Here is a 20,362-nt window from a genome sequence, read left to right as displayed (position 1 = left end):
CTGATTCTGGTACTCTGATCCCCAGCCCTCTTCCTCCTGGCATCATGATACACTTAGGATACGTATTGCCACCTTATCTGAGTGTAATGCCGACAAACCCTTGTCATCGTTGGCTGGGATCAAACCTGGTACCTCTGGAGTTTAATTCATGACCCTTTACCGCCTGAGCTAAAAAATGCGTACCTCTTAGCTAAGATTGGAGCAGGCTCATCAGTCTAGAGATGGTCTAGCTGTCACTAGAGGGGGACAGAGTGCCACACCAAGCAAACATGGGTTACATACTTCCTCTAGCTGGGGATGCACATCCTGAGCTTCAGAGACTTCCCGGTTGATATTCTGGATGAGCCCCAACTTGTAACACTGACAGATTCTGGTCGTCATCAGCTGGGATCAAACCTGGGACCACTGGAGCTTAATGTATGACCTTCTACTGCCTGAGCTAAAAGACAAACCTCTCTTAGCCAAGGCAGTAGCCAGTTAATTACCCTAGCTGGTCTAGCTGCCACTAGAGACAGAGTGCCACACCAAGCTGGCCTGGGTTTCATAAGCACTCTCATATTCTTTGAGAGGAGTAAATCTATGGCCAAGGAGTTACTTTTGGTATACCCAGTGGGGGGCGTATGAGAGAAAGGAGAAGGGTGCTTCTTGTGTGAAGCCTTGGACCCGAACCAAGATCAAGCACAATCTCTTCCTGTTTTAACACATCTAAAATGTACATTTATGGGCAAAAAAATATTTTGGACCAAGCTCAGGCTTCATCATTTTTCTATTCTTTCACTTGATGTTAACTCTTTGCTTGAGAAAAAAACAGCTACTTGCAAGGTTGGCAGATTGTTGTTTATAGCACAAGAGAATAAAGCAGTGAGTCCTCACTGATCACATGCAGAGCTACAGTATACTGGTCTTAGCCATTTTGCTGTAAAATAAATTCAGACCCCTTTATTTTTAGGGATCTGGTACAACCATATAATTTTTATACTTCACACAATATTGTGTGTATATGGTGCCTGGATTGTTTCTCTTTGTTATTTCTTGCTTTCATGTGTTCCTTGATACACAGATTTTACACTTACTCATGTTGTGTGTACCACTATTGAGATTAATGGAATTATGCAAAGTCCGATCTGACTTTGATCCAAAAGATACATGTACATTCTCTAAAAACATTCTTTTGAAAATACAAACTGCCTGTAATTTGGATAGGTAGTATTTTTTTAATTAGCCCTCGAAAGAAAAGTTTCACTGTATTAAACTGTTTATTTTCTCTACTTAATTTGGTTAATTTTAGTATTAAAACCATGGAAATGGTGAAAAGCAAGTGGGATCATTTTGGCAATAATTTTGAAGCTCTATCCATCTGGATAACTGAAAAAGAAAAAGAACTGGATACCTTGGAAACCATCATCTCCCTTGGATATGCAAACCAGCCAAATGAAGGTGATTGGTTCACGTGTTACATTAAGCATTAAAACCTTCCCCCCCCCTTTCTCTCCCTCTCTCTCTCTTTTTTTTTTTTTTTTTTTTTTTTTCTAGTGGCTGCAAGGGCGAGGAACAGACATTTGACTCAAGTTTCAGAGCTACAATGATGTAAAGATATTACACTTTTATACAAAGATGCCAAGCTCAAAGATTTTGCAAGAGCTAAAGGAAAACATTATAGGCTGGTTTCTCTGTTAGTGGCTATTTATACCTACAAAGCCTTCATTGTATGTAATATTAAAACATTTTAATTAATGCATAGTTTTTTTCTTTTTTTGAATGAAGCTCACTGGCTTACCAAATAGTCATGTAGTATATTTATAGAGAGTGTAGAAAGCCTTTGAATTGTAAAATGTACATCAGTCAGTGGCTATCACTCCTTATTTTATAGCACCTGATGTTCTGTGTATCTTTTATGCTGAAATAATAAAGGAACTAGTGTGCTCACTAGCTTGTGCACCCATAGACCTTTATTGCTACAGTATTTACAGAATTCCAAATTGTCTGTACAGTATTGTAGGTACACATTTTCTCCTAGTTCATTTATTGGCCTCAGATATGCCTAGTACCTCCAAAAGTTGCATTTAGTCAAAATACACTGTCAGTTCCAAGGATCACTTTACATCCCCCTTCAAAATATAATAGTTCCAAGGATCACTTTACATCCCCCTTCCAAATATAATAGGTATGTCTTCTCAACCTGCATGCTCTTGGGTTCAAAGTTCCCAAAATGTAGTTTTCTATAAACCCTTTAATTCTGCAATGGCTTGCAGTTAGGCTGCTGCAGGCTGTTGCAATATATTTTGAAAGGTTCCAAAGTCAGATTTGACTGGAAGAGTTTCTTGACAGAATATTAATTTCTGAAGTTGTGATCATATTAACATATACTAAATAAATGAAATCATCTATCTCTTGGTTGCAGCGGTGAAAAATAGAACACTGCTTGAATTCTTGCCTTGTCGTTAAAGCAATGTTTCTAAAAAACTCAAGAGTAAAATTAATATCTCCGTGTTTTTCACAGAGATACATTAAATCATACATCCCTATTTTTAGCAGCTATTAGATAGAACCCCAATGTTCAATAATTCTGATGGAGAAAATTGAGCACATCTGAATTACACATGACATGTTATAATTTAGAAGCTATGTCCCTGAACTGGTTATTCTGCGTGAAGCCTAACCAACTTATGCACATACATAGTGGTTCATCCATGCAGATCTGATTGGAGAATTGATACCTATTTGTGTGCTGTGCTTGAAGAGATTAGCAGTGACTACATTCCATCCCAGTTTAAATTTATGAGAAATCCAGTATAACGCTTCAACTAAATGCCAGTTATCGGACTGAAAATTATTTTAAATAGATAAACATTTGAGTGAATTACCATAAAATAAAGAAAGTTCTTCAACATGAAGCTACATGAAATAAAGATAAGATTTCTAATAAACAAAAGCAAGGCGATGCACGACGAAGTGTGAAACTAGCCATGTGTTCCTCAACATCAAGACATAAATAGCTACCACCTCAGTTGCTTTCATAATGTTTATAGTTCTGTCTACATTTGAAGAACTTGTGTTGTGTATTGTGGTGTATTTGCTGCTTTGTGTCACATTCCTAATAGTGCTTATAGTGTAGTAGACAGTATTAAACAATGTCACAATCTGAGTGGCTCAGTGGAAAAATTGTGTCATACACACTTTCTCATCTCTAGATCACCAGAACAGATGCTATAATTATCATTGCATGACTGTTCACTAATCTATGTAAAAAGCCTAATAAGTTTGACATGGCCTTGTAGTCAGTGGCAGAACTCCCACCACTTTCAGTAGAGCTAGGATTTCACCCTAGGCGATTTCACTGTAATTCCTAATTCCACAGAAATTACTACTACAGTTATGACTAAATGGTACCGCTGTTGGCAGACAAAGTTATACACTTCCTCTTAGGTGCACTGTAGGTGCGAACTTGCACTGCCTAATTTTATTTCTGTTCTGCTGAGAGAGGGTTACAGCTCCTGTGCTGTCAATCTAGTACTTTTCATTAGCATTGTATTCTCATGCAAAAAAAGTTATTTTATAATCTGAATTATTTCAAAACATCACACATAGACTTTATAACTGCTGATTTACTATAGTGCATTCTAGCTATACAATATAACTTTGCTGTTCTAGATACAAACCTTGCAAAATTCTATTCATCCACAATTGAGAAATTATTTTTGAATAGCAAGTAAAATATAATTAGTATTTTTGTTATCATCGTGATAACAGTAGTTAGTAGATCTAGTTCCTGGAATGGTACAGTTTCATGATAATTTTGGAATTCTTCCATCACATATACCTTTACATAAACATTTATGAGAATGATAGAGCATTTCCTAACGTTAGTAAAGAGGGCTTCTCTCTCCCCATTGCCAGCCAGTTCTGATAACTATATTTCACTACTTATGAGCAAAGCTTCATGAACATGCCACACGGTCTGAAGTGAACATACTTCCCTGGTGAAGAAAGCGTATTTTTCCATGTGCACAGATGTTTAATGAGTAAATACGGGTAGGTGCTGCAAGTTTCAAACGTGTGAAGGTCTCATGCTTATCTCTAATTGCCAATGAAAATAAGCATAGAAACATATAAAATAGGATAAATTATGATCAGCTAGTGCCTACCTGAAAAGCAGTTGATGAAATCAAAAGCCAGTGCTAGATTATCCCAGACCTCTGGTCAATGACCCAGAGCAAGTTGAACAGTATCAAAGGCCACTATCAATCTACCCTGGAGGAGAATGTTGTCTTGAACTCCAATCTGGGTCTCCATTTAACCCTGTGTTTGAGAGGCAGAATCACCCTTATGCTCAAATAAATTTGTTAGTCTCTAAGGTGACATAAGTACTCCTTTTCTTTTTGCGGATACAGACTACACGGCTGCTACTCTGAAACCACCCTAATTAAGTTTCTAATCTGATTTATACTTGGAGATCATAAAATTGAGATGAAAATACCTATTTTCCAATGTATAAAATGCTCCTATTTATACTCTGAAGCAGGGATTTTCAAACTGGGGTGACGGGACCTCTTGGGGTCAAGAGGCTATTACATAGGGGGTCGCGAGCTGTCAGCCTCCACCCTAAACCCCACTTTGCATCCAGCATTTATAATGATGTTAAATATACAAAACAGTGTTTTTAATTTATAAAGGGGGTCACACTCAGAGGCTTGCTATGTGAAAGTGGTCACCAGTACAAGAGTTTGAGAACCACTACTCTAAAGCACATGCTTGCAATCTGTTACATCACATTCATATTAGATTATTGTCTATCTCCTGATCAATAGAAGTTTGTTTTTCATTGTACATTTACTAAGTTTATTTGTCAAGCTTAATTTTAAATGTGACTAAGTTATGTTTATTTTTCCTTCTTGAATCCCAACCAGAATTATTCAACCAATTCTAGGGGGCAGAAGATTCTAAATATCATCCTGCCTGCTTATATTAATGTTCATTTCATTTAGCCTGCACTAGTTGGTTTTCATAGATAATGCTTTTTAAATAGCTTTCCAACATGAAATCCAAGAAGGAAAGGGAACTTAGATAATATAATAAGGATTTTTATAACCAGATGTGTAGGGTGATCTCGGAGTTGTCCTGTACATTGATTTATAAGAAAATTACTGTGACTGCTATTAGCACTAATAGAAAGAAAATAGAAAGTGATTATTCTGATCAATTGAAAATCTATTGTGGCTGCTAATTTATTATTACTTTACATTTTAGGTTATTAGTAAAGAAATAGTTAGTAAAATAAATGGAATCCCAAGTCTAGAAGAGGAAGCTCTGTCTTTTTCTCAGTTTGTTACTTCTGGAGAATCTGCGCATCTTAGAGCCAAGTTAACACAGATCAGAAGGTACTGGGAAGAGCTTAGAGATCATGCACACTGTCTGGAAGGAATAATCACAGGGAACGCATCACAGCAGCAGAAGTATGAAGAAAGTCTCAGACAGGTAAACATTGCAAACTCTCAATAGTCTATTCATAGACAATTTATAGAATGTCTGTAGTTTCCCAGTAGAATTACACATACAGTACCATATTATATTATACAAGAGATTTCATTAAGGTCTGTTTTTAGTTAGTTAAGCAGTTTCGAATTCTCCACTGGTAAATTTTGTTTAAAATGATTTAAAAGGTAATGAAATAGACAAATCATAATGCAGAACCATACCGTGTTATACGTCTTTAAAATAACAGAAAACAATTCTTCTGGATGGTGCAACAGTAAATCAGGTCCAGAGACTTGACATATGAAATTGTCCATCTTCAGTACCAGGTTGGAATAAATACTGTTTGCATAAAGAGCCAGTTCTGCGAGGTGCTTAAGCATCTCTTGAGAGCAGCTGAGTGCCCTAAACTCCTATTAACTTCAAGAAGCACAGAGCAACTCACAAGATCAGGCCTCAAATTGCAGTTGGCTCTGGATACTTAATTTATTAGCAAACATATAATTTTAAAATGTGTCATTTAATTTGTTTTCTGCAGTTTTTTAAAACCTCTGTCTTGTATATATTTCCTAGGTGCAGCAGGCTGTGTCTAGATTTGAAGCTAAACTGGCTGAGCCTGTTACTTCATGTTTTTCATCAACAGATACTTACAAAGCTCTTCAAGATCACACGGTAAAAACATGCTCCATAATTGCTGCTTGTATATTTATTTACTAATTGAGGGAACCTGTATTATATTGACCTTCTTACAGAAAACAGAAATAACTTACAGCTGAGGAACTGATTTACCTCCGTGGGGTATGAGGCAACTGGACCTGGGGAGGAACATGCAACGTTACTGCTACTAACCCCCATCCTGCCATGCCTTCTGAGGGGTTCTGCCTAAAGGCACCGACTTTAAATTTGGGCCAGTGTTCCACAGGAGACTCTTGGGAAATACATGAAATCTACACATGTCTCCAGACAGCTCAGTCCCACAACCAAGTGGGATTTGTCACAACATCTCCCCATCCCTTCAGGCAGACTTTCCTGCTCTTGGGGGGTGGGGGGAGGAGGCGATAAAGGTGTGAAGCAAGCCTTGAGAACTTTTAAATTCCTCTTCATTTTTAAAACATTGTCATAAATAAAAAATAAGAAATGCACATAGCTGTGAATGTTCCTGTGGAGAAATTTCAAGAAATTTTGTCTTTTGTCTTTGTGGTTATAGCAGTGGTCTCCAACCTTTTTATGCACAAGATCACTTTTTGAATTTAAGTGCAACTCAGGATCTACTTTGCCCCTTCCCTGAGGCCCAGCTCCACTCACTCCATCCCGCTCCCTCCGTTGCTTGCTCTTCCCCACGCGCACTCACTTTCACCAGACTGGGGCAGGGGTGCGGGGTGTGGGAGGGGGTGCGGGCTCTGGGCTGGGGCTGAGGGGATCTGAGTGTGGGGGGGCTCCGGGCTGAGCTCGGGGCAAGGGGTTGGGGTTCAGGAGGGGATGAGGGGTGCAAGCTGTGGGAGGGAGTTTGGGTGCAGGAGCGGGCTCCAGGCTCTGGCAGAGTGTTGGGGTGAAGGAGGGGGCATGGGTGCTGGCTCCGGGAGGGGACTCAGGGCTGGGGAGGTGGCTCCCGGGCAGCGGGTAGCACATCCTTGCCTGCCCCAGTCCCACACTGCTCTTGGAAGCAGTCAGCACACCCCTGCTGCCCTTGGGAGGGTCGGGGTGGGGGAACATGGATCTGCGTGCAGCCCCTCTCCGCAGGCACTGCCCCCACAGTTCCCATTGGCCACAGTTCCCGGCCAATGGGAGCTGTGGGGGGTGGTACTTGCAGGCAGGAGCAGCGCACGGAGACCCCGTGCCCCTCCCCCAGGGCCGCAGGGGCATGCTGGCCGCTTCTGGGAGTGGTGTGGGGCCAGGGCAGGCAGGGAGACTGCCTTAGCCCCACTGCACCACTGGACTTTTAGCCGCTGGAGATCACAATCGACTGGCAGAGGCTCCAGGATTGATCAGTCGATTGTGATTGACCAGTTGGTTATCTCTGGTTTATAGAAATCTATGATTAGAAATGGATTTTCTTTTGTCTATTTTCCCTTTATCACTCTGACTATTCACACTAGACATGGGCTCAAGCTACAAAATTCAGATCTAGAACCAGATTTCTAGTTTCTAGAACTCTGGGGGAGTTTCCTTTTTGGGTTTGGATTTCGTCCATTGTAGAGATACAGATAATTTGCAAAATTTGGATCTGGATTCAGATTTCAAAAAAGCCAAAGTTCAGGGGGGTTTCCTCCAGGGTTTTGGTTCACCTCTCTCTATATATTACATACACATTCATCATTACTTCTCTCTTACTTCCTCTAAGAAAATAAATACAAATCTTTGGTCAGAATGCCCTTGCAGATATATATACATAATTCTTATTGAAGTAAATGACAGCTTCTTGCAAAGACCATCTGCAAGGACAATCTAGCCCTTAAACTGCAAAAAGTTGTAGATAGTAGCAACAACAGAGGTCTGTTTAATGAGGAAAAAATATTGTTGCATGTAGGATGTGTAGCCATAAGCTAGATGAAATTGTTTCTACTGTTATTGTTTGTTAAGCAGTCATAATGGGCTTGGCGCTTAAGCATTACTAATGAATACTGTATCATGATAATTTAACCTTTTGAGAACAAATTCTGTATCCTGATTTACTTTAAAATATTAGCATTCCTTTCTGTGCTGTTCTTGTTTCTTTTTGAGTTATCCACTGTAGACTGTTTCTTCTATGATGTACTATAATTGCATCCTTTCACACACCTTGTTATTCATTTGGTAGAAGTGCTTTGCTATTGCAATTTTAGGATTATGTGGTTGGGGGGGCAGTCAGTCTTCCCTTTTTAAAATCATTATAATTATTTCTGGTTTGTTTCCATGTAGACATTTTAGCCCCAGTTCTCCTGAGATGGCACATTACAAGACAGCCCTAAGACTGGCATAGCTGGTTAGTGCAGGATTCCCTTTGCCTAAGTTAGTGTATATCCACTGTAACTGTTCTCATGCCTTCCTCCACTCCAGCACACAGGGCATGGCTGAGTGTCCCTACTCTGTAGCTATCCTCAGCTGCTGGAATGACCCTGTAGGGCTATGAGCTGCCAAAGTAAATTAGAATAGCCCTTAGGCAGCTGTTAGGAAATCTGGACCTTTGGCCCCCAACCAAGCTTTGTGCCAAGCACAGACCAGACCATTTCATAGTTGACTGGGTTTTTCCCTAAAATTGTTTACAAGGAGATTCTTTCTGCAAGCACTATATACCCTTTGTATATAATGTCTGATGTGTCTGATGTGCTTATTTTGTTTGTTTCTAATAAAAGACAAATTCTCTGATCTAATGAGAAAAGAAGCATTGTGCAGTGGGCTTTTGTTGGGTGACAGAGGTGTTGGAATCCTTTCTCTAAGGTCATGGAGCACCTATGCAGTAACTCCATGTCCTTGGGCTGTAGCAGTGCTGCAGATACTGTGCTTCTTTCAGCAGGATTTGTGCCCTGGAACTTGGTAGTTATTGATGTTCTGGCCACACTCCTGCCACTTCCCTGGCCTGCCTCCCAAAGAGTAGCATGGATCAAATCCAAGCACTTATGAAGTAATGCTCCATGCCATTCAGGGCGTGAGGAGTCCTCTCTGTGCATGACTTTTCTCTTCATGTATAGAGAAACCTTACCAATTCTGTGGCCTCCTTTGAGCTCCTGCAGAGGAATAGGAGTTGGGTCATGGGTATTATTGTTTATTTATTCTATTTGTGGCTTGTATTCCCTTATCACCATCAACAGGATATCTGCCAGGCTGTGGGAAAATTGAACAACACTGTGACCTCCCTCTTAGCCTCTGCCCATAAGGTCACCAACAAAGAAAAAGCTATTCAAGAGGTTACAGTGTTACAGGAGAGATATGAAAAGCTGCTAGGAAGAGCTAGAGAAAAACAAACCTTACTAGAGACTGTGCTAGCACAGTGGCAGAGGTGAGTAACAAATATTTGACAAATACAGAGACTTTTCTGCAGATAGTCCAAGAGAACCTGGGGCACTTGAGTCAGTAATGTTCTATGCCAGGGGTCTCAAACACACGGCCCGTGGGGTTATTTCCTGCAGCCCACCAAGCTCACCCCCCCACCTGGAGTTATATTCTGTGGGCAGCAAGCTCCCCTCCCCCCCACGCTCCCTCCCCTCAACAGCGCGCCGCGTCTACGCTCCTCTGCCTACCTCCAGGCACTTCCCACCACCAAAGAGCTGTTTGGCTGCGCTTAGCACTTTCCAGGAGGAAAGGGGGAGGAGCAGGGAGCTGCACGCTCAGGGGAGGAGGTGGAGAAGAGGCGGGGCTGGAGCTGAGATTTGGGGAAGGGGTTGGAATAGGGGCAGGGAGGGGGTGGACTTGGGGTGGGGACTTTGGGGAAGGGTTTGGAATGGGGGCAGGGAAGGGGTGGGAAGAGGTGGGGCAGGGGGCGGGCATCATGGAAGTGGTGGAGTGGGAGTGGGGCCAGGTGCGGGGAGGGCTTTTATACCTTTATATGGAAAGGTGTCAGTGATGCGGCCCTCAAGCCAATGTACTAGTCCTCATGTGGCCCTCCTGGTGATTCGAGTTTCAGATCCCTGTTCTATGCCATGCTTTTGTTAGGCAGGAGAAGGAGCTATCTATCTTCCGGAACTGGTTAGAGAGATGTGAAACTGCAGCCAGACCTCCAGAGCAGTACATTTCCGCTGACAGAATCAAACTGGAAGGTGAATTACAGTCAGTACAGGTAAATTTTGGGATTGAAAGTTAGCCCAGAAGTGTACCTGCTTTTACGAATTGGCTTTTCTGTAGCTTTCTAGAATTGGATCTGCTCATTTGACCTCTGACAATCTGTCTAAAGGTGAATTGTAGAGATTCACTCAACTGAAAGTGCTTACATTATTATTTATTGACTCATTTATTATCATAGTGCCTAGGAGCCCCATTCATGGACTAGGACCTCAGTGTGCTAGGCGCTGTACAAACACAGAAAAGATATTAGCGTTTATCAAAGTGGGGGTTTGAAGGAAGAATTTTATTTTGCAATTAGTATATGCTGTTTCCTGGGGAAGAGTGCTACAGGATACCCTACCACCCACCAGGGACTGAGGGGCTTCAGGGTGAGTGCCACAGGATCTTCAGACTGCAGGGCTGTATTTTCTTTAGGTCACACACTTGTGTATTTTTTTCATGTATGAGAAGACTTTTCCGAGAGCAAAGCAGGCAGGGATTTTGCATTCAGAATGGAAATGGTGATTTTGCAGCTCTTCCACTGGGTTTTTGAATGTAACATTTCACACAGCTCTAAGGCACTTTTCCCCTGTGAACAAATGCTCTGTGTTTTAGTGGACTAATGGGAAACATTTGGGCAAAAGCAGCTTTTTTTTACAAATCCAGTGAAGACATAAATTTCATTTCAGCATTGAAGAGAATGGAGAGGTTTTCTGTGTTCAGGCCAAAGTGTGATTTTTTTCACACAGTTCTAGCACTGGTGACAAGGACCAAATTCTGGGTTAGATTTTGCAGCCATTACAGTTGTGTGGGCACTTAATCTCACAAGCAGTTTCATTGTCTACTTGTTTGAATAAGTGCTCACAAACATGAGAAAGATGCAAAGCCTTGCCCTTCAAGAGGTACTGAGCACTTGCTGAGTGCCTAGATGTCCTAAAAACCCTGAACATCTGTAAGGATTTGGTCATACCTGAGTCTTGACTCAGAGTAGTGTGTTGGCGCTCCCCAGCTGACTACAGTCTGACATGTTTACTTGCATATTATGATACTGTATTTACCCTAAAACGTGCAATCTGCTATTCCCCAGCATTTGCAAGCTGATATTACATCCCATGCTTCACTGTATACCAGCCTATTACAATTAAATGAGTCACTGTTCACAACAGCTTCCAAAGAAAGTGTGAAAGCAATGAAACAAGAGTTCAAAGAGCTGGATGGGAGATGGAAAGCTTTACCACAGACTGTTAGCAAGAGGTATGTGTTTCAGGGTGTGTCTAACATGGTTTGTATGCTCAAAAATAGTAATCAACAATGCAGATGAAGAATACCCTGCCTCAGTCACAGCTTTACAGTGTAACGCTGGAAATGTTAGGTTTTATGGGCCATATGCTCACAGAAGTGGAGAGTATGGGAATCCAATAGATCCAGCATGCTGCCTCTGTAACATCATTCTTCCCCTTCTCCAGTGGAAGTGTTGAGGATCTGTGTGCTAGGAGGAGGGTGGGGCAGGCGATGGAGGCAGTATTGTCCCCACACAAATACCGTGGAACTTCCTCTTGTAAGTTAATGTTGGCATTAACTTACCCTGCTTTCCTGCTCAGTACAAAGGAACTTCCTTTTGTGGGGAGACCCAGATCTAGCAGCTCGTGAGGGAGCCCCTATGATCTTGACCTCTGCAAAAGTCATGCGGATAGCAGCTGTGAATTAGAATCCACTGAGATATTCTTGTCTCCATGGATTCCTCAAGATACATATGGATCTCAAGTATCCCCTGATTTTGGGGCCTAACATTTTACTTCTTCAGAGAAAACGTCAACTCTCTCAAGGGAAATATGTATGGAATTCTGCAAGGGAAATCTCGCAGCATTTCTTGTCCCCATTCAGTCTTCTCCTGCATAGGAAATGATACAGCAGGGGTTTTTTTCAGTTTAGTATGCAGTGGCTTAATCTTGAGTACTCCTGTGAAAGGATGAGCATCTCTTTACAGTGCTCAGCACCTTTCAGGATGGAGCCTTGAAGTTACTTTAAACAGAATTGTTATGTATGAAAATTCAAGTTTAAGATCATGGTCCCATTCCTGTAACCTTTGCTCCCATGAGTTTCTTTCTTTCTTCTTTCTTTCTTTTCTTTCTTTCTTTCTTTCTTTCTTTCTTCTTTCTTTCTTTCTTTCTTTCTTCTTTCTTTCTTTCTTTCTTTCTTACCTGGAATGTATTTTAGTACTGTCTAGTCTGCTGTGGTTTTGATTTATCAAAGTGACTCACTCACACTAAAGTCAACTTTTAATTTTTATACCTGATATCCTGTAGGATCAGTTTCCTTCAGTCTCTTGTTGCTGAACATGGGGAGTTTGATGAACTGCTGCTCAGTTTTTCTGACTGGATTAACCAGTTTCTTGGTGAATTGCAAGCCACTTCTGAGATAAACACAGCTGATCAGCACACAGCTGTATGCCGCAATCAGGTAAGCTATCCAGTTGAAATATTCAAAAATATAAAGAAAAGCATCCCATACGCAGTGCATTCCAAAGACCATGCAGCTAAAACTATGATGAAACTGCTTAACCTGATGGAAATCTGATTGTCCATATTACACAGTTCACTTTTTTGATTAGGTTAATGCAAATCAGCAATGCAGTATTGTTCCTACTGGGTTCTATTTAGTAATAATTGTACGGATGAGCTTAATTTCTTTTGTCAAGACTTCTCTCTGAATCTTTGCAAGGAAAATCAGTTTATTTCCTGTCTTTCTAAAAGGACCACTCTATGGAAGTGGAAAGCAAGAAACAGGAACTTCAAAGTCTGAGGGAACACGTAGAAAAGCTGTGTTCTTTTAGTAGCCCAGAGGACCACCACATGCTACAGGGGAAGGCTGACGACTGCTTCCAGCTCTTCCAGGAGGCCAGTCAAATAACCAGACGAAGACAAGAGGCTCTGAATCAGCTTGGGGTGTTCCTAGAGTTATATGCTGCTGCATCAAGTGTGCTTCATCACCTGAGGCAGACAGTAGAGACTACTAGAAACATGGATAAGGCTAAATCAGAACTGCTGGAGAAGGAACTGAGGGATGTTGTTCCAGATATTAACAAATTACCACCTGCTGCAATCAGTTTGGATGGAGCCCTTACAAAAGCCCAATATCATCTAAGACATGGAAGTTCTGAGCAGAGGACATCCTGTAGGGCTGTGGCTGATAATCTGTGTTTAGAACTGGAGTCAGTCCAAAATCTGTTGGGAACCAAGCAGAATGAAGCAGAAGCCCTCGAAGCTTTACAGAAGTCTTTCATGGAACGTAAAGAACAGATGTTAAAGAGCACTGAAGATATTGAGGAAAGAGCTGACAAAGAAGGATTGAAGGAGCCAACACTTCAGGCACTACAACAAAGGTAAAAACACGCATCTTAGGAAGTGCTTGATCTTTGGTGCCTTTTTTTTTTGCTTGTATTCCATAGTATTAGATGTTTTGATGACTTAGACTACTTCATAATCATTTTATTCCTTGGGTTAAATTCACTCCTGGGAGATCGAGTCTCCAGTGGTAGAAAGTCTGCAGAGGAAAAGGTTGCAGTGGCGCAAGTTACACACAATCTGTGGAGCCAGCCAGCACAGTTCCAAAAGTGAGCAGTCTGGCAGAAGAGAGGGCATATCCAGAACACTCGGCAGATGCTCTGTTTCAGCACATTTCTCAGAGCTCTTTCTCTGGAAAAGCACATGGTGAAATCCCTGACAATAAAAATTGCTTTATCCTGAGAGAATCCATACTGTAAAGTGGCAGTACAAAAACTGATAGCCCTTTCTTGGGGCACAGCTGCTTCCATTAGCACAGACATTGCAGATTGTATAGTGACACATTAGCAGGGCATGAATGGAACCCATTAACTGAATTAAACAGTCAGATTATAAAGGAGACTTACTTAAAAGACTTACTTAAAAAATTCTAGAAGAATATTTCCAAGTACACTTTGTGTGGGAAGTGAGGAGAGGGGGCGTATGCATGTGTGGTTATAGAAACACAGAGGCCTAGATTTTGATCTCAGTTTCTCCAGCATCAATCCAGTGTAACTTCGTCTTCAGCACAGTTGTCCCAGATTCACACTGTTAAATCTAAAGCCAAAAATTGACCATCAGATGTATTTTATATGCAATCTCGTTCTTTCTCGCTCTCATTTTCAGGGAAGCTAAGAAGTAAATGTGTAACCACTCTTCTAATTTGCAGATTAAAGATCTTTAACCAACTAGAGGATGAACTGAATTCTCACCAGCATGAACTGCAGTGGTTGATGGACAAAGCAAAACAAATGGCCCAGAAGGATATAACATTAGCGCCTGAAATTGACAAAGAGATAAATTGTTTGCAAGCTACCTGGGAGGATACAAAGAAACTAATCCATGAAAAGTAAGTAAATTTTGGATATACTTAAAATGGGGGAGAAGGAGTACCTTTCTTTTGGTAGAGGAAGAGAGCTCAGTTATTTGAGTATTATTTCTTTTGCCACCTCAACTCCAGAATACAATAATACCACTTAGCAATCATATACGATTTGATATCTTAGGAGTACTGTACAAACATGATTTAATTAATAAATCCATATTAATTATGTGCTCTTTTTTGCTTTTCTGAACTTACCCTACAGCTGGAAAGTTAGGAAATCTCCATTAAGACTACATGATTACTATGTAATTAGAATTTACATAATGCACTATTTCCCTGTATGCTACCTCTGCAACATGCCAGTCTTCCACTGGCTTGAAACTACTCCTGAGCTTAAGTCTCTCTATGTCTGCATGTAGCACCACCCTCTAGGCAGTCAGCCCAGCTCAAGATTATGTTTTGAGTAAAATCATAACTCAAGCCATTTGTTAGATAATACTCAGCAGGGCATGCTGGGGTCTATCTGTCTATATAAGTATATTCTCTCGATATATATTCCAGTAACTTTTTCCCAGTCATAACTGCATTTGCATTTGTTTGAAAAGAAAACTAACATTCTTTTAAGGTTTTTTGCTTGTACATTTGTTTTTTGCTGAAATAAGTGGTAGGCTCTTTCAAATATGACTCTGGGTTATACTATAAAATTCCTCCCTCTCCTTAGTACTGACACCCTTCAAATATTTGTATAGACACTGGCACTTTGCCAAGCTATGTGCATTTCACTTTTATAGATTTCATCCTTTGTCAGTCCCTTTATCACAGTCAACAAAGGTGTTATGTTCATTTGAATTCACTCTAGTTTCCCAATATCCATCTGGTAACGAGGTGTGCCGATCTGAACAAAGGAGAGGAGAAGGACTGAATTTACTAGGCTCTTATATCTATTCCATCAAGGTCACTACCTGCTCCTCATCTTTATTTTATGTGCTGCAAAGGCATAGATAAGGTGGAGGAAGCTCACTTTGAATGGAGGCCCAGAGGTGAATAGTGAGACCTAACACACAAAGCATTGTACTAAACCTGGGGAGCGGGAGGAAGTTAGGATAGCTGCTCGACATGGGGAGTGGGAAAAGTCAGGGACAGTGGGGGAGGTTGGGGTGTTAGGAATAGGAAGAGGAGTCAGGGTAGGTGCTCTGTATGGGGAGTGAGGAGAGCTACAAAGACTTGGGGTCCTTTGGGAGGGGGCAGCCAGCTTCAGTTTGGGAGGGAGGTTCTGAAGATTTGCCTCTCTCTTGCCGGGGTAGCTGCTCCCAACCTAACATCCCAGTTCCTGCCTCCTTCTGCTGCAACAGCTGCTCTGGGTCCTGCTCTCACCTCCACTCCCAGCAGCCATGGAGCCACACTCAGCCTGAGGGCATAAAACAACTCACTTAAGAATAACACACGGAGGTGGAAATATAGATCCACATCCATGGTATTTCCATTGTGGGGGCACTAGCTCCAATGGTCCCCAGTTCCTCTGCTCCGGAATATTTTCCATGGGATGTCTCAGAAGCCAGACATCACTGCTCGGGGACTGAAGATATCATACGTATATAAAGCCATACCTACTTGCTTAATAATAAATAATAATAATAATAGCATGTACATGTTCAAAGCAATGAAAAGACATTACCTAACTAATCCACATAGTATCCCTTTGTGGAAGTATATTTATCCCTATTTTACATATGGGGAAATTGAGTCAGAACCGCAAAATGACCTACCCAAGGTCAGCAAGTCAGAGGTAGAGCTATGTCAGAGTTATGTAACTGTGTTATTTAGCTCCTTTTAACTCACCCAACTACAGCCCAGCTATGGCTGTGAGGAAGAATGCTTTGGTGGGTAGAGTGCTAGACTGGGACTCAGGAGACCTGGGTTGAATTCCTTGTTGTGTCAGACTTGCTATATGGGAAGTCATTTAGTCACTGAGTGCCTGAGCTCCACATCTGTACAGTGGGGATAACAGCACCTCCCTATCTCACAGGGGTGTTGTGAGGATGAATATAGTAAAGACTGTGACTTGGTCAGATACAATTGTAATGGGAACCATATAAGTACCTGAACGTCAGTTTCATAGTGAGTCTTTTCTGACCGGAAGAAATGTAATTTTAACTCTCGGTTTTTAATTAATATGTTTATTTATTTTATGCTGTTTTGCTGTAAGCCAGTGGGGACCTCGCTGTGCACGATTATTTCTCTGGTATGGTCCTGAGGAGATGAACTCAGAAGTGACCATCTTTCACACTTGGCCACCTGTAGCTCTCAAATTCCTTTTGTCAATGGAACACTGTTTATAACAAAGTAAATTATATAGAAGAAATATGGGCTTCCTGTTCTGTCTGACTCCTCCTCGTGAAGAGCTTGAATTGATTGAAAACTTCTATTGAACCTGAAGTTCCCTGTCTAGGCAGGGAATCCAAATAAAATCATAAGATCTGGCTTCAGCAGCAAATTGTTCCAATTTCCAGGTGAATGTCTCAAGCCAGTTTATTTTAAACTTAAGAAAGGAAATATTTTGACTGAAAAATCAGGAAGGCTGGACAGGTCTCCCTCTTCTTCAACCTTCATTTCTACTTTTTCCTTTTTAACCAAGAAGCTTGAAATCCTTCACTGAATTTAATTTAGTTGATACAAGAGGTTAAAAATGCACAATCAGAAGCCAGCTACATGGCACTGGGGTTTTCAGAGAGCATGGTCCAGTGAGTAAGACACTGAACTGGAAATCAAGAAACTATCAGCTCTGACCTGCTATGTAGCCTTTGGAAAGTAACTTTGTTCAGATACCCTGCCTGTCTAATGGCAGTGTGGGACCCTTCCTTTGTGAAGTGCTTTGAGATTGATGAATCAAGAGTGCTGTATAAGTGATAAGGATGATTACGTACATAACCACATAGATCCTGCTGCTTTAATATTCTAACCTGATTCGCCTGGGCCACTCCGGGGGAAGTTCTCCCTGACAAATGCCTCTGTCACATCCCCTGGATTCACAATGTCAGAATGAACACCATTCTTTCAACACAGCTATTTTCCATTACAGACAGGAGCAGTGCTGCATCCTGGTTGATCTGATGAAAGAATATCTGAGTTTGAAATTGGCAGTAACTAAAGTCATAGAGAATGCTGACAACGTGACTATGACCAACTCCATTTTAAAGGATCAGGAGGATGTCAGAAGGGCTTTATCAAAGGTAATTCAGATATTTTCATTTAAAAATAACTGAATGGATCTTCCGTTTCAACAAATGTGGTGAATCATTTCTTTTTGTGTTTGAAAAGAAGTTGGTCTGATCCTTGCTTAAAGTTCCTTGCAGCATTGGGTGCTAAATCATCTCCCACTGAAATCAATGGTAAATCTCCCATTGGCTTTGATTCGGGAAGAATCTGGCCATTACTGTGCACTCTGCACGTTTTGCAGGAAAATCTTTCAATTTGCAATTGCATTTTCTATTGTTTTAAGTATATTGTACATTCCTTCAGTGATTTTAAATGTACATTTGTATACAAGGAGAAGCTGTGCATAGATACTGGAGATGGATACGCTACTCAAAGGCACTGAGGAAGAAAACGCCTAACATGTTTCTAATGCTTTGCCATAGTAACCCCTTGGATCATTTTTGTTCACTTGAAAACAAAATGAAAGGACAAGACGATAACTGAACTTTGGTCTCTTCTATGACAACGCAGGGCATTGATGCTGCAACATCAGCAAATTAGCCTCTACTTCTGAAAAATGACACATTCGCTGTCTCCTTCCCCCAGCAATGGTTCATAGGCACCAACTCCATGGGGAAAAAATGGTGGGTGTTAAGCACCTACCGGCAGCCCTCCTATCAGCTCCCCCCACCCACCCCCAGCATTTCCCGCCCGCCAGGGAGCCCCATGGAGCAGCACCTCTCTCTCCCTCCCGCACACTGTGAACAGCTGTTTTGTGGCATGCAGGAGGCTGGGAGGGAAAGGGAGGAGCGAGGACATGATGCGCTCAGGAGAGGGGGTGGAATTGGGTGGGAAGAGGTGGGGATGGGGTGGGAAAAGGTGGGGTGGGTGTGGGCCTTGGGTGGACTAGGGGCGGAGCCTGGGTCAGAACCGGGGGCCGAGCACTTTGGAAAGACGGCACCTGTAGATTAGTTTATCCAAAGTGGTTACTTTGATACAGTACTGGACATGGAAAAGTGTCAAGGACTTTGATTCCCTATAGTCCATACACTTCATGAATTACATTTATTACATTTCCAAATTCTGCTGGCCGGAAGTCACTCTTAAGCCCCAACACATCTTGAGATTAAGTTCTGAGTTAAACTCTCTCCATTCATTAAATTTAAATTCAGTAAATTTTCAGAATGGAGAGGGGTAACTAGTGGTGTTCCCCAAGGGTCAGTCTTAGGACCAATCCTATTCAACTTATTCATAAATGATCTGGAGAAAGGGGTAAACAGTGAGGTGGCAAAGTTTGCAGATGATACTAAACTGCTCAAGATAGTTAAGACCAAAGCAGACTGTGAAGAACTTCAAAAAGATCTCACAAAACTAAGTGATTGAGCAATAACATGGCAAATGAAGTTTAATGTGGATAAATGTAAAGTAATGCACATTGGAAAAAATAAACCCAACTATACATACAATATGATGGGGGCTAATTTAGCTACAACTAATCAGGAGAAAGATCTTGGAGTCATAGTGGATAGTTCTCTGAAGACGTCCACATAGTATGCAGCGGCAGTCAGAAAAGCAAACGGGATGGTAAGGAATCATTAAAAAAGGGATAGAGAATAAAACAGAGAATATCTTATTGCCTTTATATAAATCCATGGTACACCCACATCTTGAATACGGCGTACAGATGTGATCCCCTCATCGCATAAAAGATATACTGGCATTGGAGAAGGTTCAGAAAAGGTCAACTAAAATGATTAGGGGTTTGGAACAGGTCCCATATGAGGAGAGATTAAAGAGGCTAGGACTTTTCAGCTTGGAAAAGAGGAGACGGGGTGGGGATATGATAGAGGTATATAAAATCATGAGGTGGTGTGGAGAAAGTGCATATGGAAAAGTTATTTACTTGTTCCCTAATATAACTATAACTATAACTAATATAAGAACTTGAGGCCACCAAATGAAGTTAATGGGCAGCAGGTTTAAAACAAATAAAAGGAAGTTCTTCATACAGCGTACAGTCAACTGTGGAACTCCTTGCCTGATGAGGTTGTGAAGGCTAGGACTATAACAGGGTTTAAAAGAGAACTGGATAAATCCATGGAGGTTAAGTCCTTTAATGGCTATTAGCCAGGATGGGTAAGGAATGGTGTTTCTAGCCTCCGTTTGTCAGAGGGTGGAGATGGATGGCATGAGAGAGATCACTTGATCATTACCTGTTAGGTTCACACCCTCTGGAGCACCTGGCATTGGCCACTGTCGGTAGACAGGATACTGGGGTGGATGGACCTTTGGTCTGACCCAGTATGGCCATTCTTATGTTCTTATTAGAAAATGTTAATTTTGATGGGAAGCCTGTAGTGGGTATATTGCAAAATCGTCTTTAATATTCAATAGTCTGCACCATAAAACACGTAGTATTAAAAATGCCTCTTTCTGGGCTATGTTTTATAAAAATCATAGTATCTGGGATTATAATTATAACAGATAATCATCCTGTTAAAGTTCTCTGAATTATAACTTCACAAACTCTTGCATAGAAGACTTTTAGTCCATAGTGCTACGCCTATTTTACAAAGGATTTCTTTTATTT

At 41.3% G+C, this 20,362-nt stretch overlaps 1 protein-coding gene across 1 annotated transcript in view; it reads left to right on the top strand.

Moving 5' to 3' along the window:
* SYNE1 (spectrin repeat containing nuclear envelope protein 1) overlaps nt 1-20,362 on the top strand; it is a 507,598-nt gene that overhangs the window by 205,779 nt on the left and 281,457 nt on the right. Inside the window, 11 exon segments of the mRNA XM_043511213.1 lie at nt 1,289-1,399; nt 1,401-1,437; nt 5,248-5,475; nt 6,046-6,144; nt 9,261-9,448; nt 10,102-10,225; nt 11,297-11,463; nt 12,516-12,669; nt 12,963-13,591; nt 14,422-14,601; nt 17,657-17,807. Coding sequence (XP_043367148.1) covers nt 1,289-1,399; nt 1,401-1,437; nt 5,248-5,475; nt 6,046-6,144; nt 9,261-9,448; nt 10,102-10,225; nt 11,297-11,463; nt 12,516-12,669; nt 12,963-13,591; nt 14,422-14,601; nt 17,657-17,807 — 2,068 coding nt within the window.

Source organism: Dermochelys coriacea, chromosome 3 (genome assembly GCF_009764565.3).
Source record: "Dermochelys coriacea isolate rDerCor1 chromosome 3, rDerCor1.pri.v4, whole genome shotgun sequence".
NCBI lineage: Eukaryota > Metazoa > Chordata > Testudines > Dermochelyidae > Dermochelys > Dermochelys coriacea.
This window is presented reverse-complemented; position numbering and strand designations above follow the sequence as displayed.